Raw genomic sequence first — 17,807 nt, 5'->3', positions numbered from 1 at the left:
CTGTACTGGATATTAAAATCCCAAATATAGTGAAAACACTATTAAATAGCACAGTAACAAGATCGGCAGATTAAGACATTAACTTGTGAGCAGAAAACACAAGATACTTCTCTTTCAATATAAATCAGATTTTATTTATATAAACCTAAGACATAAACTAATCTAACACATGAACACAAGCATTCACAAATTCACACGTTGCAGAAAGAGAGAAAGTAAGGAAAGGATGAGTTTAAGAGAATGAAAATGTGAAATCCCAAGTTTACAGCAAAATGTTCAATTGCATAGACCTGAACAACCATCAATCACTTATTTAACCCTCGCTTTGAGTTTCTCAATGAGGCTAAGATTTATATTAACTGCACCTGATTCAGTTAGAAACTGGAGGTGTAGGCTACTTGCTTGCTTTGCTAAGGGAATCGCTTTTGTCGTCGTCCTTGCAGGAAAGGGGGTTCCCCGAAGTGTCTGATTGGTTGAGAGTTCAGTAGTCTTTGAAGTGAGGTCTTGGGCGTTGGCTGAGGATGTGGAGTTGGTCTGGTTGACGGTTGAAGCGAGTGTAGTCGGAGCTGGAATTTGCAGCAAACTTACATTAGAACACAAAACTCCACGGAAAGAAAAGAAACTAAAGTAAAAGAATAAAAGGATGTAACGAGACTAGGTGGTTTTCTTTCCATCGCGGTAGCAGCTGGCACGTGGGCCAGAGCATGCTCAAAGAGCAGCGTCAAAACGCGGTGGCAAAAGAAAAGAAGAGGAGAGAGTAACTAAGAGAAAGTTTGATGGTGTCCTGAGTTTTTAAACTCGGCTTTCAGACTGTCCCATCTGGACATCTTGACCAATTAGATACTGTCCTTGCTTGGGGTGTTGCTCTGTTCCTCCACCAGATCAATAAATCAACAATGTTATCTGTTCAGTCAGAGGTCCGAACTTTACAGGCTCTTGCAAAGTATACTTTTGAACATGATTTCTATAACAAGACTATGATGCATTTGACAAAGAATTGATTGGAAGAAACATTTAAAGCATGAATTTTCAAACTTATACATACCAAACATGAATATTACCCTTTAAGGCTTAAGCTATTTGGTCTGTCTTCTATGTGTGGAGACCTGCCCAAGAGAGTCTGTAGCTCGTGATTTTCTATCACAGGTTTGACGGCCATCTCTTTGACCATCAGTCTTGATTACTTGCCCCAGACACAGTCTCTTTCCTGAATTGGAATTAACAATAAGTGTTCTTTTGTCTCAATGTTGCAAGCTGTTTTGTGAAAGAGGCTTGCTGGTTAGGCTTGCTTCAGACTAGTTGGAGCCAGGAATCCGATTTATGACATTGTCCTGTTACAGCTTTGAGGCCCCTGTTGTTTCGATGTTCTGATGGAATCTTAACTTTGTCTGATTCAGTCTCTGATATCTTACAGTATGTATGCCCCTGTTGATACTGGAAATAGTCTTGTTTATGTATGTAACGCTTGTCCCCTGAAGGAAGGAAAGGAGACGATACACTGATACTGGCATATTGGGAGACAAATCACCTCTGAGTAGCACAAGAAATAGCCAATAATTATTGGAGAGTGGGATTTGCATGCCAAGCCACTCCATGCACAAACAGGTATATAGATGGCGGCATGCATTAACTCATTCAGGTTTGTGCTGAGAACACGTCATTCGGCCATTCAGCAGGTAGTTCAAGGTTGTGGCAGGAACATGGTTAGAGACTTAAGCGAGACATTCGCTTTTAGCCAGGTACGTTCAACGTTACATCAATACTGCTGTATTGGGGAAACCGCCACAACCAATGAACTGTTTTTCACGATTTGGTGATGCACATGCTGTCATCTAGTGGACACATGAACAAAGACTTCTGTAGTTTAAGTCTTTGAGTTTAAGTCTAGAGTTTTCTGAGAGTCTTGCTGTTATCCACAAGTTCTCTACCTCTTTCAGTATTGCTCATTGTGTTCTTAGAATGATCTTTGCAGGATGCCAGCTTCTGGGAGAGTAGCAACAGTCCTGAATTTTCTACATTTGCAATGTTGACTTTTCCATCTTTGTAATTCTCTGGAGTGTATTTTAAGCTGTTAGGATCAAGGCATGTTCGACACTAACCAACCCTTCTTGAGACCACCAGATTTGTTAGTACTTTGTGTGCCTTTATTTAAAGTGCAGGGCATCACTCAGTTTCTTCAATAAAATTTTGAAAAACACAGCTGTTTGTGTGTCATTAGTTTAATCAAATTATTTTTGTCTTTCATTGTGACATAGATGAAGATCAGACCATATTTTCACAGAAATCCATTTAGAAATTCAAATATTTTAAAATGCTTCACAAACATAATCTTGTCAGTGTACATAATATACTTCATCATAATGAAAAAGAATTAGTTGTCGTTCAACAGATATTAGAGATATGACAGCAAGATTTGAGCAGAAATGTGTAGCTGGTTGACATGCATTCACTCTATTTTATCATTCAGCCAAACTAATTTATTTAATATAATTGTACTAAACATTAAAAAAAAAATTATAATACCATTTTCTTTTACAGTTAGTGTGATACAATTAAAAAAAATTAAAAACTTCAAACATTATTATGTCTAATAAATGTTAAATTATTAAAATCATATACTAAAAACAGTACGCGTGTGCCACATAAATTCAATTAGAATGTACAAATGAATTAATTAAAATGTAACACTACTCTGTCTGAATGTTGGGTTCATGTGTATATCCCTTGCGAAAAATGTGACCCTGGAGCACAAAAGCAGTCTTAAATCGCTGGGGTATATTTGTAGCAATAGACAACAATACATTGTATGGCTCAAAATTATACATTTTTCTTTTATGCCAAAAATCATTAGGATATTAAGATCATGTTCCATGAAGATATTTTGCTAATTTAAATATAACGTAATATTACAAAACTTAATTTTTGATTAGTAATATGCATTGCTAAGAACTTCATTTGAACAACTTTAAAGGTGATTTTCTCAATATTTAGATTTTTTTGCACACTCAGATTCCAGATTTTCAAATAGTTGTATCTCAGCCAAATATTGTCCTAACAAACCATACATCAATGGAAATATTATTTATTCAGCTTTCAGATGATGTAGAAATCTCAATTTCGGAAAGTTGACCCTTATGACTGGTTTTATGCTCCAGGGTCACAAATAACCACGGTTTTATTATAGTAAAAGTGTAGTAATCTTTTTTTTTTTTGTACAGTTTTAATAAAACCATAATATAGTAGTGCAGCGAAACCATGGTTAATTTGAGATTACCATGGTTTAACTATAGTAACCATGTTTTTATTTTATTTTTATTTATTTTTTGAAGTAAAGCCATGGTTGTTTATGATAAGGGGTGAATGATATTCTCCCGTTGGTCACATTAACACAACATTCCCTGTCAGTGCTGGGTGAGTGTGGCGCAAAACACAACAACAACATGCTTTTCTGTCGTGTTACAAAAAGAAATCTCAGACGTGAGCCGGTTCCCTTTGTTCACGAGCATCTCTGTGTGTGTGTGTGTGTGTGTGTGTGACGCATTCTGTTCGTGAATCCGCGTCACGGAGCGCACCGGCACCGGCCCAATAGAGATGAATAGATTATACCAAGAGAGACTGGAGGAGGTCAGGTGGTCCCCCACATAATACATTTATTTATGAATGAGCGCGAAAAATGCATGTCTAGCGAGCTGTACCAAAATTAAACACCCTTTTGTGCTTTACATCGGCCAGTTATCTAATGGTTCATTTTTTGCAAAACTGTCATATTTAGACGCTGAGACTCCCCTGTGTTCATCAGCAATACTCGTCCGGAGTCTATAAGCGCCTTAACGCGGCATAATATACACAGATAAAGCATTTATTATTATTTCACACCGGAATATGTCTGTCACATTTTCAGCTGTGCGTCCGAGGGGGAAAGGAGAGGTCACACAACAGACCATCCAGAAGGTAAGCTGCTTTGTTTGACTGTATCTGATGTCACTCCTCAACAAACAAACACACAAACATCCTAACACTTTTACTGCTTATGTACCCTAATCCAATCTCAGCAGGTTATTCATCTGTTGTGACATTAAATGTAGGCTATTTGACCAGATTTAATGCTTTGATACTACCACTTAAACACACGCACACATATAATACCACATTATTAGTAGCTAATTGTTCAAGTTCACATCAGAAAATAGTTTAGTGAGATTTTAAGTTCAGTAAACACGAGTGATTAGTCCATTAGATTATTAATTACAGAGCCATTATTATCATCATAGAGGGATTGCCTATCTATAGTGAATCAGTTAATGCCAGGAATATATTATATTTATTATAACTGCAAATAATATCAGTCGAAGTGCAAAGAGTGATGTCAGTAAAAGTAAAATCAAAGTAAAATCGATTGGTCTGGTTTAGGAATGCCTGTCTTTTCTGTATCAGGCCATCTTTGTAAAGTGCACTTACTATCCATAGATTTGCCACTTAATATAAATTGCTGTTATTTTTCTATTATTGTAGTAGCAATTATTTGAGCTCAAAAACATCACAGACCTTCTTTACTTGTTTGTTCTTGCATAGATGCTGGATGAAAATCATCATCTGATACAGTGCATTATGGACTATCAGAGCAAAGGAAAAACATCTGAATGTACACAGTATGTATTTGTCCTACATGTTCAAGACAGATGATCTTTTAAAATGTTATACATTTACGTAATTCTGTAATGAACACACAGAAATGTTTTAAAGGTTAAACTGAAACGGAGAAAGCTGCTGTGTTATGTGTGGAGCGCCGTTCACCGGCACCACTGTGTTGACATCTCCCGACTTGCTGTGATGAATCTGACTACTGCTAGTATATGTGTGCTATACTGTATAGAGTGCTCTCAAGCACTGCTTTCCGTGTTTTACAAAGCACAATCATTAAAGTAGATGGACAAAACAAGCAAACCAAACAATATAACAACAAACACAACTTGAATGTTATACATGTTGAAACAGAATGATTCAGATTGAATGAGTAACCAACATCACTGCAGCAGCAGTCAGTGAACAAACAATGTGTGTCCTGAACGAGTCGGAAACCATTGTTCTTTAGAGAAGAATAAGAGTCTGATAATTGTAAGCAATAGCTTATTGAGTTTACTTTTAAAGCATTTAAAAAAAAAAGACTAGGTTTTCAAAAATATCTGGGTTCACCATTTTATTTGTCATGATATACAGTTGCATGCGAAAGTTTGGGAACCCCTTGCAGGATCTGTGAAAATGTGAATAATTTTAACAAAATAAGAGAGATCATACAAAATGCATGTTATTTTTATTTAGTACTGTCCTGAATAAGATATTTTCCATAAAAGATGTTTACATATAGTCCACAAGACAAAAAAAATGCTGAAATGATTAAAATAACCACATTCAAAAGTTTGGGAACCCTTGGTTCTTAATACTGTGTGTGGTTACCTGGATGATCTACGACTGTTTTTTTGTTTTGTGATGGTTGTTCATGAGTCCCTTGTTTGTTCTGAACAGTTCAACTGAGCACTGTTCTTCAGAAAAATCCTCCAGGTCCTGCAGAATCTTCAGTTTTCCAGCATCTTTTGCATATTTGAACCCTTTCCAGCAGTAACTGTATGATTTTGAGATCCACCTTTTCACGCTGAGGATGATTGAGGGACTCAAACACAACAATTAAAAAAGGTTCAAACATTCACTGATGCTCCTGAAGGAAACACGATGCATTAAGAGCCGGGGAGTTGAAAACTTTTGAACAGAATGAAGATGTCCACATTTTTCTTATTTTGTAGAAATATATATTTTTTTCCATTTAGTGCTGCCCTTCGGAAGCAACAGAAGCTACTTGCATGTTTCCTGGAAGACAAATTAAGTACAGTTTACCTTGATCTTCAAATTCAAAAAGTTTTCACCCAAAACTTGTTGAAGGCTTACAATGCAAAGAAAAGGCATCCCCAGTCAGTCGTTCTGAACTTCAGCCTTACACATAAGACAAAATACATTTGTGCTAATGAGAGCCAGATCTATAAACATTGTTGTGTATGTATCAGGATTTATAAATTATAAAGATCATAATTGTATGTGCAGTGCCGGCCACTCTGGGCCATATGCACTCTTTTACTGTGTGATTGAAGAGACGAAGTAAACAGTGCTTTCCATTTACACATTTAAATATTCCACTCTCATGAACTGAGCAAATGACATGAAATCATGATACAGATCATACAAAAATGATCAGAATTTAAGGTATAAGCAGAAATATATAATGGATGCACTGCTTTTGAAATACTTTTCCCATGACATGAGGTACCTGGCTCGTTACCTGTTTACCTTATCTGGTTACCTGTTTCGTATTGCAGAAATCACAGTCTGAGTGCTAAGAAAATATTTGTACTTTTATTATTGAAGATTAGATCAATGATGGATTAGCAACATGCATACGCATGTATACGCGAGTTTGTTGATTGGTTGGCCGTTCAAACACATGCAGTGACAACTTTGGCCTACTGTACAACCGCTGCCGCAAATGACCATTAAATGTGCTAGCATTCAAAGACCTATTCATCTGTCTGCACTTACCCTGACACTCAAGTCTGATTATGCCCTAATAATTAGTACAAATTAAGCTCATATGTTTCTTGCTTCTAGCTACATTCAGTGTACAATGTATCTGGGTAGCATGGTAACTGCTCACTGCTGCTCATGAAATAGCTTGTAATATTATATATTGAGTTTCAATAATATATAATATATAAAAGGCCAATCAAAAAAGCTAAATTCACTTTCCTTGCTCTCCACACCACTGATTTCTTTTGTTATTTTGCTAGTTCTATTTGTGTAAACAGCCTTAACCACAAGACAGATTATTTGCACTTAGTGAAAACAAACACTCCAAAAATGTAATGCATTTGTGGATTGATTAGATTATGGTCTTCTATGACAGTGCCCCTATTATGGATTTTTGAAAATTACCTTTCATGCAGAGTGTAATGTAGCTGTATGTGAATGTAAACAATCTGCAAAGCTGTAAAGCTGACAGTGCATCATAAAGTTATTGTCGTTTAAAATTCAAATCCCATTTCCGTGAAGTTCACAAGATACCACATTTGCATAATGCCCACCTATGTTCTGTTTGGACATTCTGCGAAAACACCCCTCAAACCATAGGCGTAATTTGCGGGTGGGACATGTCCCCACCACTTTTTTCCAAGGTCGATTTTGTCCCCAACATTTATTATAAAGCCGTTAAAAAAAAATATGTAATGCAGAAGGCTTAAAATGCAAAGTAAAAGCATCTCCAATCTGTCTCCAGTTGTTCTTCATAATTTAATTCATTCATGTAACACAAAATATTTTTGCGCCAGTCAGACAGGCCTGATCTATAAACCTTGTCAGGCACATATCAGGATTTATATACAGTAGGCTAAATGGCGTAATTATATGTGCATCTCTTTTACTGTATGATGATAGCGATGAAGTAAGCGTTATATTTAAACATTTAGATTAAATATAGCACCTCATGAATTAAGCACACAAATTACATGACATAATTTTTGAGAAGTTCAATTATTAGAAGTTAATAATCGCTCACTTGGAACAGACATACTGTATTAATAACAGCAGGGCAGGTCCGGTTCCAGAATCAAATCACTGAGGGTGCTTCTAAAAATACTGAGGGTGCTCTAACCTCCTTCTTCTCTAATCTATTTTGATAAAAAATGTTAATGTTTGTCCCATCCATTGCTATGGTGCAAAGAGCGCTCCCTTTAGGCGATAATTATTAACAAGCTAATCTTAGTTTACTGCGATCTTACAAAGTTCTGTTAAAGTGGTGGTTGACTGGGATTTTTGTAGGCTTGATTGTGTTTATGGATGCAGTCCAATGTGTTAATGCTTCGTTTAAAAAAAATGCATTATTTTTGGCATAATTTACCTTTATTCAATGCTCTGTCCCTTCTCCGATGAACGCTCTGATGATTTCCTGTTTTTATGAAGCCCCTCCCTCAGAGATACGCGATGGGCTCAGATTGGTTTGCTGGCCCAGTGTGTTGTGATTGGCTAAACCGCCTAGTGCACGTTCAGAAATGTTACGCCCCATACCTCAGAATGCGCTCCTGTTGTAGTGTAAACAATGGCTTCGTCTATATTGCTTATTAATTTGAGCCCGATTGAGACCCAGAGAATATTAGTGAAGAGGATCGTGCAGAACCTGCTCTTACAGGACGCTTCAGAATGGTATGTTTTTTTTTTTTTTTTGTGGTCTCATACTTTTAGATACGCTGTTATTAGTAAATGCTACTGCTTATGTAAGCTTTTAATATAATATATAAGTTTTTTATCCTGATTAAAGCTGTAATACAGCAGGATACATGATTGCATTGTAGCAGTTTTGTAAAGTAATTGTTTACTTTGTAGCAAGAAATGTTTGCCAGCCAAGTATTGCTCGCTAGCACGCCAACTCGTGTCCATGTTTAACGCTTCTCGTAGCTATGTGAAAAATATCCGTCTGTCTGTACACATATAGTGTATAATTGGAACACAGTTCATTGATGGAGCTGAGCTGTTGATCTGAATCAGGCGAGAGAGAGAGAGATGCAGAGCAGGGAAACACGAGGAACAGGATTAAGAACCTTGATTTTGAAACTTGTGAATCCATTAGAATCGTTAGACGCAATGTTCGAATTGAGAGAGGGGGGGAGGGGGCTAGGGGGTTCCCCTATACTTGGGGGGTCCCCTGGTTTTTCAATAAAACTATAATACTTGAAACATGAAACTAGTGAAAATTAAATGAAAGGATTTGATTGCTGTAATACATTTAGAATAAAAATAGCTCATGTTACATCTTATTTTATTTTTACGTGTTTTACAGCATTGCTCATTATAACCAATCACACACGATTCTGTTTAGCTTAGCAGTGGCCAATCAGAGGCATTCAGATTAGTCATAGCTGAATTTTGTTTAGACTGAAACTCGCAAATTCTCTCATCATAAGCAACAAAAGTTCAGATGCATGTATGATAAAAGTAAGAGATTCATTTATCATACAGATTATAAAAGAAGTTATGAGTGCTTATTTACAGTGCGTTCTTTCACTGTATGATTCAGTCTAATAAATGCATTTAGAATGCTGCCAAAATTCAAGATATGGGGGCAGAAAATATTTATATAATTTCATATAGTTAATCAATATCACACGAAGAGTGAAATGTTTTCGCAAAAAACACAAATGTGATATTGATTTTAGTGTAACCGGTCTATACCGTCACTGTTACGAACTGCGTTGTGTACAATGATGAGGCAGACCACTGGAACTGTTGCTGCGGAGAGTTTATTGGCATGGAAATGCCGATTCTGGATGGAGCAGAGAGAGAGAGTACAACAATGAGATTGAGAAACTTTCGGTGATCTTTCCACCTCTCTTCAGCTCGCTCAACGCGGTCTGAGCAAACATCACGATGACAACATATCAAAATAAAACAATATAAACATGTCACAAACGACAATGCAAAACAAAGTGTTACAATTATTTACTCTGTCATGTAATTTAATTTTCCATAACTAACTTTAGATCAAACATGAAATTGAATGAGAACAAATCGATACACATGAATAAAAAAAACAAATGCACAGAGAACTATACCTGGATGGAGCAGAGAATCAGAACCAGAATGAGCTTTATTGGCCAAGTATGTTTACACATACAAGGAATTTGTTATAGTGACAGAAGCTCCACAGTGCAACAGAAAGACAGTAACAGGACAGGACACAGGTAATAAAACAAAATAACAAGAAATAGCCAATAACCAATGTACAAAGCAGCAAAAAAATAAAAAATAAAAAATACACAATATATAATATATAATATAGGCGACTATGTATGTACAGGTCAAGTATGTGCAAATTAGAAATGAGAAAATAAAATAAGTGAGTGTGGTGAATGGATAATGAATTAGTTGTGTGTTCTACGTTTATTTATTGAGTGTTCATGAGATGTATTGACTGAGGGAAGAAACTGTTCCTGTGTCTGGTCGTTCTGGTGCTCAGAGCTCTGTAGCGTCGACCAGATGGTAACAGTTCAAAGAGGTTGTGTGCTGGATGTGAGGGGTCCAGAGTGATTTTACCATCCTTTTTGCTCACTCTGGATAAGTACAGTTCTTGGAGAGTGGGAAGGGTTGTACCAATGATTCGCTCAGCAGTCCGGACTACCCTCCGTAGTCTTCTGAGGTCAGATTTGGTAGCTGAGCTGAACCAGACAGTTATTGAGGTGCAGAGGATGGATTCAATGATGGCAGAGTAGAACTGTTTCAGTAAGTCCTGTGACAGGTTGAACTTCCTCAGCTGGCGAAGAAAGTACAACCTCTGCTGGGCCTTCCTGACAATGGAGTCAATGTGAATATCCCACTTCAGGTCCTGAGAGATGGTGGTGCCCAGGAATCTGAATGACTCCACTGCAGTCACAGTGCTGTTCATGATGGTGAGTGGGGGGAGAGCAGGGGGGTTTCTCCTGAAGTCCACGATCATCTCCACAGTTTTGAGCGTGTTAAGCTCCAGGTTGTTGAGACTGCACCAGACAGCCAGCTCCTTAACCTCCTGTCTGTAAGCAGACTCGTCACCGTCCTGGATGAGGCCGATCAGTGTGGTGTCGTCTGCGAACTTCAGGAGCTTGACAGAGGGGTCTTTAGATGTGCAGTCGTTGGTGTAGAGGGAGAAGAGCAGTGGGGAGAGTACGCAGCCCTGAGGAGCTCCAGTGCTGATGGTGCGTGTGCTGGATGTGAATTTACCAAGCTTTACTAACTGCTGTCTGTCTGTCTGGAAGCTGTTGATCCACTGGCAGACGGAGGTGGGGACGGAGAGCTGAGTTAGTTTATTTTGAAGGGTTTCCGGGATAATGGTGTTAAAAGCGGAGCTGAAGTCCACAAACAGGATCCTCACATAAGTCCCTGGTCTGTCCAGATGCTGCAGGATGAAGTGCAGTCCCATGTTGACTGCATCATCCACAGACCTGTTTGCTCTGTAGGCAAACTGCAGGGGGTCCAGTAAGGGTCCAGTGATGTCCTTCAGATGAGCCAAAACCAGTCTTTCGAATGATTTCATGGCTACAGACGTTAGGGCCAAAGGTCTGTAGTCATTAAGTCCAGTAGTTTTGTGTTTCTTTGGGACGGGGATGATGGTGGAGCGTTTGAAGCATGAGGGGACTTCACACAGCTCCAGTGATCTATTGAAGATCTGTGTGAAGATGGGGCCAGCTGCTCAGCACAGATTTTTAGGCAGGCTGGTGACACACCATCTGGACCAGGTGCTTTCCTTCTTTTGTTCTTCCTGAAGACCTGGCACACATCATCTTCGCTGATTTGAATTGTAGGTGTGGGGGAGAGAGGGGTTGCTGGAGGTGTGAATGGTTGTGTGGAGGGGTGTTCTGGGCGGGTGTGGGGTGATCGTTCAAAACGACAAAAGAACTTGTTTAAGTCGTCTGCCAGGTGTTGATTCTCCAGAGTGCTGGGGGGTGGTGTTTTGTAGCTGGTGATGTCCTTCAATCCTAACCACACTGAAGCAGGATCACTGGAAGAGAATTTGTTCCTGAGCTTGTCAGAATAATTCCTCTTTGCCACTCTGATCTCCTTTTCCAGTGTGTATTTGGCCTGTTTGTACAATACTTTATCCCCCTTTCTGTGAGCATCTTCTTTGGCCTGACAGAGCTGTCTGAGTTTGGCAGTGAACCATGGTTTGTCATTGTTGTAGAATAGATGAGTCCTGGTAGGAATGCACATGTCCTCACAGAAACTGATATAAGATGTTACAGTCTCTGTGAGCTCGTCCAGATCATTTGCCGCAGCTTCAAAAACAGTCCAATCAGTCAGGTCAAAACAGGCTTGTAAATCCCGCTCTCTTTCGTTAGTCCATCTTTTAACAGATCTTAATGCAGGCTTTGCAGACTTAAGTTTCTGCCTGTAGGATGGAATAAGATGAACCAAACAGTGATCAGAGAGTCCTAAAGCTGCTCGTGGAACCGAGTGATATGCGTCCTTTATTGTTGTGTAACAGTGATCCAATATATTACTGTCTCTGGTGGAACATGTGATGTGCTGTCTGTATTTTGGCAGTTCACGGGAGAGATTTGCTTTATTAAAGTCCCCGAGAATGATTAAAACAGAGTCCGGGTGTTGTTGTTCACTCTCTGTGATCAGATCAGCGAGTTTCTGTAAAGCTGTGCTCACGTGCGCTTGCGGTGGAATGTAAACACTCACGAGAATGAACGAGCAGAACTCCCGCGGCGAATAGAACGGCTTGCAGTTAATGAAGAGCGTTTCTAGATCTGAGCAGCACATCTTCTTTAACACAGTTACATCTGTACACCACCTCTCATTGATGTAAAAGCATGTCCCGCCGCCGCGCGATTTCCCCATTGATTCTGTGTCCCGATCTGCTCTGATCAGCTGGTAATTAGGCAGATGAATCACGCTGTCCGGTATGTCGCCATTCAACCAGGTTTCCGTGAAACACAGAGCAGCAGAGTTAGAAAAGTCCTTGTTTGTCCGGGAGAGCAGAAGGAGTTCGTCCGTTTTGTTGGGTAGAGAGCGGAGATTCGACAAATGGATGCTAGGCAACGCCGTTCTAAATCCGCGCTGACGAAGTTTCACGAGCGCGCCGGCTCGCTTTCCCCGTCTGCGCCTCCTGTAGCGTTTGACCAGAGCTACGGCTCCACCAACTACAATGTCCAGCAAAACGTTCGAAAAATCAAAAACCGGTAGAAGATTTTGTGGTGTGTTCTGCCGAATGTTCAGCAGATCATCCCTGGTAAAACTGATCTTATTTGAAAAACAAAAAACAGGAAAAACAAACAAAAACAATACGAACAAAATGGCGCCAAATGGCGCAAAGTTGTACTCTCTCTCTCATCAGAGAGAGAGAGTACAACAATGAGATTGAGAAACTTTCGGTGATCTTTCGGTGAAACACCAGTCAATTGACCAGCCAAAATCACCATGCTCTGCTAACGCACATACATACACTCACACCGCTGTACGCGGTAAAAACACTATTAATCTCATCCATCCGCACATAAAATGCTTAGTACATTTGTAACGCTCTTAACAACAATATCTTTGCATATCAAGTACTTAATAAAACTTCTGATAAGTTATTTTGAAGGAGCACCGCTAACTGCTTACCTCTCTTCAGTGCGCTCAACGCGGTCTGAGGACGCAGCGCGGGCTAACTGGAAATGACGTCACCACGTCAAATGAATATAAAACTCCTTTCCCAAATAATACAAATAAAGTACAAAACTAAATTATAACGCTTTTGTAAACAAATGAATACAAAATAAATGCATGAAAATCAAAAGGGAGGGATCATTAGTGAAATACATTCATTCAGATTATGAATTCACACTCTTATTAATACCCGTCACATTAGCCTATACAACAGTTAAATTAACAAGAAGTTAATATTAATAGACTTACGTTTTAGACTCCATATTGCCTATTTTTGCTCTATTTCGCCAACAAAAATGGTTCCAAACACAGCCACAGCACTCTTTTGCGTCTCTGAGCAACATGATGGTGTTTCGTTCCTGAATGAATCAACCATTTAAATAAATCGCAATGACTCACTAATTAACAGTGACTTGCTGTCACCTACTGGCAGCTTTAATTTCACATTTAAAGTACCTTTTCGTTTTTTTTTTATTTCAAATATCAGTATTCAACGTTTTAAGATTAAAATTTAAACTATTAAAATTTAATTAAAATTAAAAACATTTGTAACTGCAGGTTAAATGCATTCATGTCCTGCATTAAAATGTGTAAATAAATACATCTAAACACCACTTAAGATGCAGCTTCTGTGTTTCCTCTGCATTGCAAAGGTTAATTTTGTTGATGATGATTTTATTTGTTTGGTAACACCCCAAATGTCTTATTATTCTAATTGAGTTTATTGATTAAATTTAAGAATTTGACTGACCACACAGAATATGAAGAATATCAAAAACTTTAGGAGTTAGCTGTCCATTGCATTCCTGCAGCGGTTTAAGGGTGGGTTTAGGTATAAGGGATAGGTCAACAGTGTAATTATAAATGTAATTACAGAAATTAATTACAAATGTAACTACATATAGATCTTTTTAAAAATATATAAGTACTATGTAAAAACATGTATGTACACAATAAGAGCTTTGTATCAAATGATTAATTTAAATGTAAGTACATAGTAGTTAAGGCCACCTAATATAAAGTGGGACCAGATTTTTTCATGCACCCCTGGTTTTGAAACAGACTAATATTAGCGTAGATGCCATTCTTCTTACGATGTAACAAGTACATTGTGTGTTATGGGAAGTGTTCGCGGTTCCGGTTGACCTAATTAATGCAGCCTAACAATCATTTAACGGATTTGAATAATAGAAATGTGTAAACCAGGTTAAAGTGATGGGTTTTTAATCTAGATTTAAACTGATAGAATGTGTCTGCCTCCCGAACAGTGTTGGGTAGATTATTCGAGAGTTTTGGTGCTAAATAGGAAAACGATCTCCCGCCCGCAGTTGATTTTGATTTTCTAGGTATTATCAAATTGCCAGAGTTTTGAGATCGCAGCGGACGTGGAGGACTATAATGCGACAAGAGCTCGCTCAAATACTGAAGTGCTAAACCATTCAGGGCTTTATAAATAATTAGCAAGATTTTAAAATGTATATGAAATTTAATAGAGAGCAAGTGCAGTGTTGACAGAACCGGGCTAATATGGTCATACTTCTTTGTTCTAGTAAGAACTCTAGCTGCTGCATTTTGAACCAGCTGGAGTTTATTAAATGTGCAGAACAACCACCCAATTAAGCATTACACTAATCTAACTTTAAGGTCATGAACGCATGAATTAACGTTTCTGCATTTGCCTTTGAGAGCATAGATCACAATTTAGATATATTGTTTAGATGGAAAAATGCAGTTTTACAAATGCTAGAAACGAGGCTTTCGAAGGAGAGATTGCTATCAAATAGCATGCCTAGGTTCCTAACTGATGACGAAGAATCGACAGAGCAGCCATCAAGTATTAGACAGTGTTCTAGGTTATTACATGTGGGGTTTTTAGGTCCGATAATTAACACCTCTGTTTTTTTTCAGAATTTAGCAGTAAGAGATTACTCGTCATCCAGTTTTTTTTTAAATCGACTATGCATTCCGTTAGTTTTACAAATTGGTATGTTTCGTTGGGCCGCAAATAAATATAGAGCTGTGTATCATCAGCACAACAGTGAAAGCTAACACCATGTTTCCTAATGATATCTCCCAAGGGTAAGATGTAAAGCATGAAAAGTAAGGGGCCAAGTACTGAGCCTTGAGGTACTCCATACTGCACTTGTGATTGGTATGATACCTCTTCATTTACTGCCACAAATTGATGGTGGTTAGAGAAGTACGATTTGAACCATGACAGTGCACTTCCTCTAATGCCAACATCATTTTCTAGTCTATTTAAAATAATGTTGTGGTCGATAGTGTCAAATGCGGCGGTAATAGAGAGATACAACCACGATCAGATGATAAAAGCAGGGCGTTTGTAACTCTAATGAGAGCAGTCTCAGTACTATGATATGATCTAAAACCTGACTGAAAATCCCCACATATATCATTTTTCTCTAAGAAGGAACATAGTTGTGATGATACTACCTTTTCTAATATCTTTGACAAAAAAGGGAGATTCAAGATCAGTCTGTAATTAATTATTTGGGGTCAAGTTGTTTTTTTAATGAGAGGCTTAATAACAGCCAGTTTGAAGGTTTTTGGGACATATCTTAATGACAATGATGAGTTAATAATATTCAGAAGAGGATCTATTACTTCTGGAAGCACCTCTTTTAGGAGCTTAGATGGAACAGGGTCTAAAATACAGATTGTTGGTTTAGATGATTTAACAAGTTTATACAATTCTTCCTCTCCTATAGTAGAGAATGAGTGGAATTGTTCCTTAGGGGATCTATAGTGCACTATCTGATGCGATACTGTGGCTGACAGCTGCATGGTTACAATTTTATCTCCCAATAGTTTCGATCTTGGAAATAAAGTAGTTAATAAAGTCATTACTACTGTGCTGCTGGGTAATGTCTGCACCTGCTGATGTTATTGTTTTGTTAATTTATCCACTGTATTAAATAAATACTTGGGGTTGTGTTTGTTTTCTTCGAAAAGAGATATAAAGTAAGCAGATCTAGCAGTTTTTAATGCTTTTCTGTAGAATAAGGTACTTTCCCGCCAAGCAATACGAAATACCTCTAATTTTGTTTTTCTCCCGAGTGTGCTCATTATACCATGGTGTTTGACTTTTTTCCTTAATCTTCTTTAAGTGTAAAGGAGCAACCGTATCTAAAGTGCTAGAAAAGTGAGAGTCAATAGTTTCTGTTACATTATCTGAGCTATTGGATATGCTGAGGAATTGAGATAAGTCAGGAAGATTATTTATAAAGCAGTCTTTTGTGGTAGAAGTGATGGTTCTACCATATTTGTAACAAGGAGTTCACTTTACAGCTTTAGCTATATGGAATATACACAAAACTAGATAATGATCTGAGATATCATCGCTCTGCTGCAATATTTCAATGCCATTGACATCAATTCCATATGACAGTATTAAATTTGATTTCGACAATGAGTAGGTCCTGAAACGTGTTTTTTAACACCGATGGAGTTTAGAATGTCTGTAAATGCTGATCTCAACAAACCTCTTTCATTATCAACATGGATATTAAAATCACCAGCAATTAGGACTTTATCTGCAGCCAGCACTACATCAGATATAAAATCAGCAAATTCTTTAATAAAGTCTGTATGGTGCCCTGGTGGCCTGTATACAGTAGCAGTACAAACATCACAGGGGATTTATCATTAACACTTTCTTTGGATAACGTTATATGAAGCACCATTACTTCGAACGAATTATACTTGAAACCCAACCTCTGAGAAATACTGAGAATATTGCTATAAATTGTAGCAACTAGGGATGGGCATTTTCCCAAAATTTTGCATTCGAATATTTGGGCTCATAAAAAACTAATATTCAAATATTTGTTTATTTAAATGAGGTTTAATGAGAGAGATGTTATTTTTAATACGTTTTTGTCACGATTTCTGGACAAGCTTATGATTAGCCATTACACAACAATGTTCTACAACGACGTTACGTTATATCGCAAGGTTTTATTTTGGTTGAAAATATTTGTAAACAAAAAAAATTAAAAATACATTAAAAAAAACATTCAAGATCAAGCAGAGAAAACTGAAAAATCAAGCAGACTGTGCCAATTACAGTACATAACGTAGGCTATAGGCTACTCGAGTCAGCCTATATTTATTGTGTTTAAATAAACAATATCCACATACTTGGGTGAAAGTTTGTTCCTCAGTCTGATAACAATAAGAACGCACTGTCAAAGATAATGTGTGCTAACAACAGTTTCTTAGCGCTGTGTGTTAAACCACTCTCTCTCGAAGAAACTTTATATAATATGAAGATCGTTTCACTATCAGATGCGCTCTATTCTTGGCTCAATCGGAGTACAGCTGCGCTTACCTGCAGTCGTGAATGCAGTGATGGACAGCTGTCTTTCCTCAGTCGACTGTGTTTGGATTTCATGATTTCTCATTGTGGTGGTGATATTATGATAAATCAGTTTCACCAATTCATTTGATCAAAAGTAATTACATTTTGTCAGATCATTTAGATCAAAGTAAATCCAAACTTCCCGAGGCAGACGACATTCTGTGATCAAATACTATCAATTTGTTGACACTCTACACAGCGCCAC

The 17,807-nt window shown here is 37.9% G+C and overlaps 1 protein-coding gene across 1 annotated transcript in view; it reads left to right on the top strand.

Annotated features, from left to right (window-relative positions):
- Positions 1–3,882: 3,882 nt before the first annotated feature.
- LOC306859433 (calcium-responsive transactivator-like) overlaps positions 3,883–17,807 on the top strand; it is a gene marked incomplete at both ends in the record, with an annotated part of 91,139 nt that continues 77,214 nt past the window's right edge. Inside the window, 2 exons of the mRNA XM_079400450.1 lie at positions 3,883–3,951; positions 4,573–4,649. Coding sequence (XP_079256576.1) covers positions 3,883–3,951; positions 4,573–4,649 — 146 coding nt within the window. The remainder of the gene's footprint in view (positions 3,952–4,572; positions 4,650–17,807) is intronic.

Source organism: Barbus barbus, assembly GCF_936440315.1.
Source record: "Barbus barbus genome assembly, chromosome: 40".
Lineage (NCBI taxonomy): Eukaryota > Metazoa > Chordata > Actinopteri > Cypriniformes > Cyprinidae > Barbus > Barbus barbus.
Note: the sequence above shows the minus strand (reverse complement) of the source record. Positions and strands in the feature narration are given on the sequence as shown.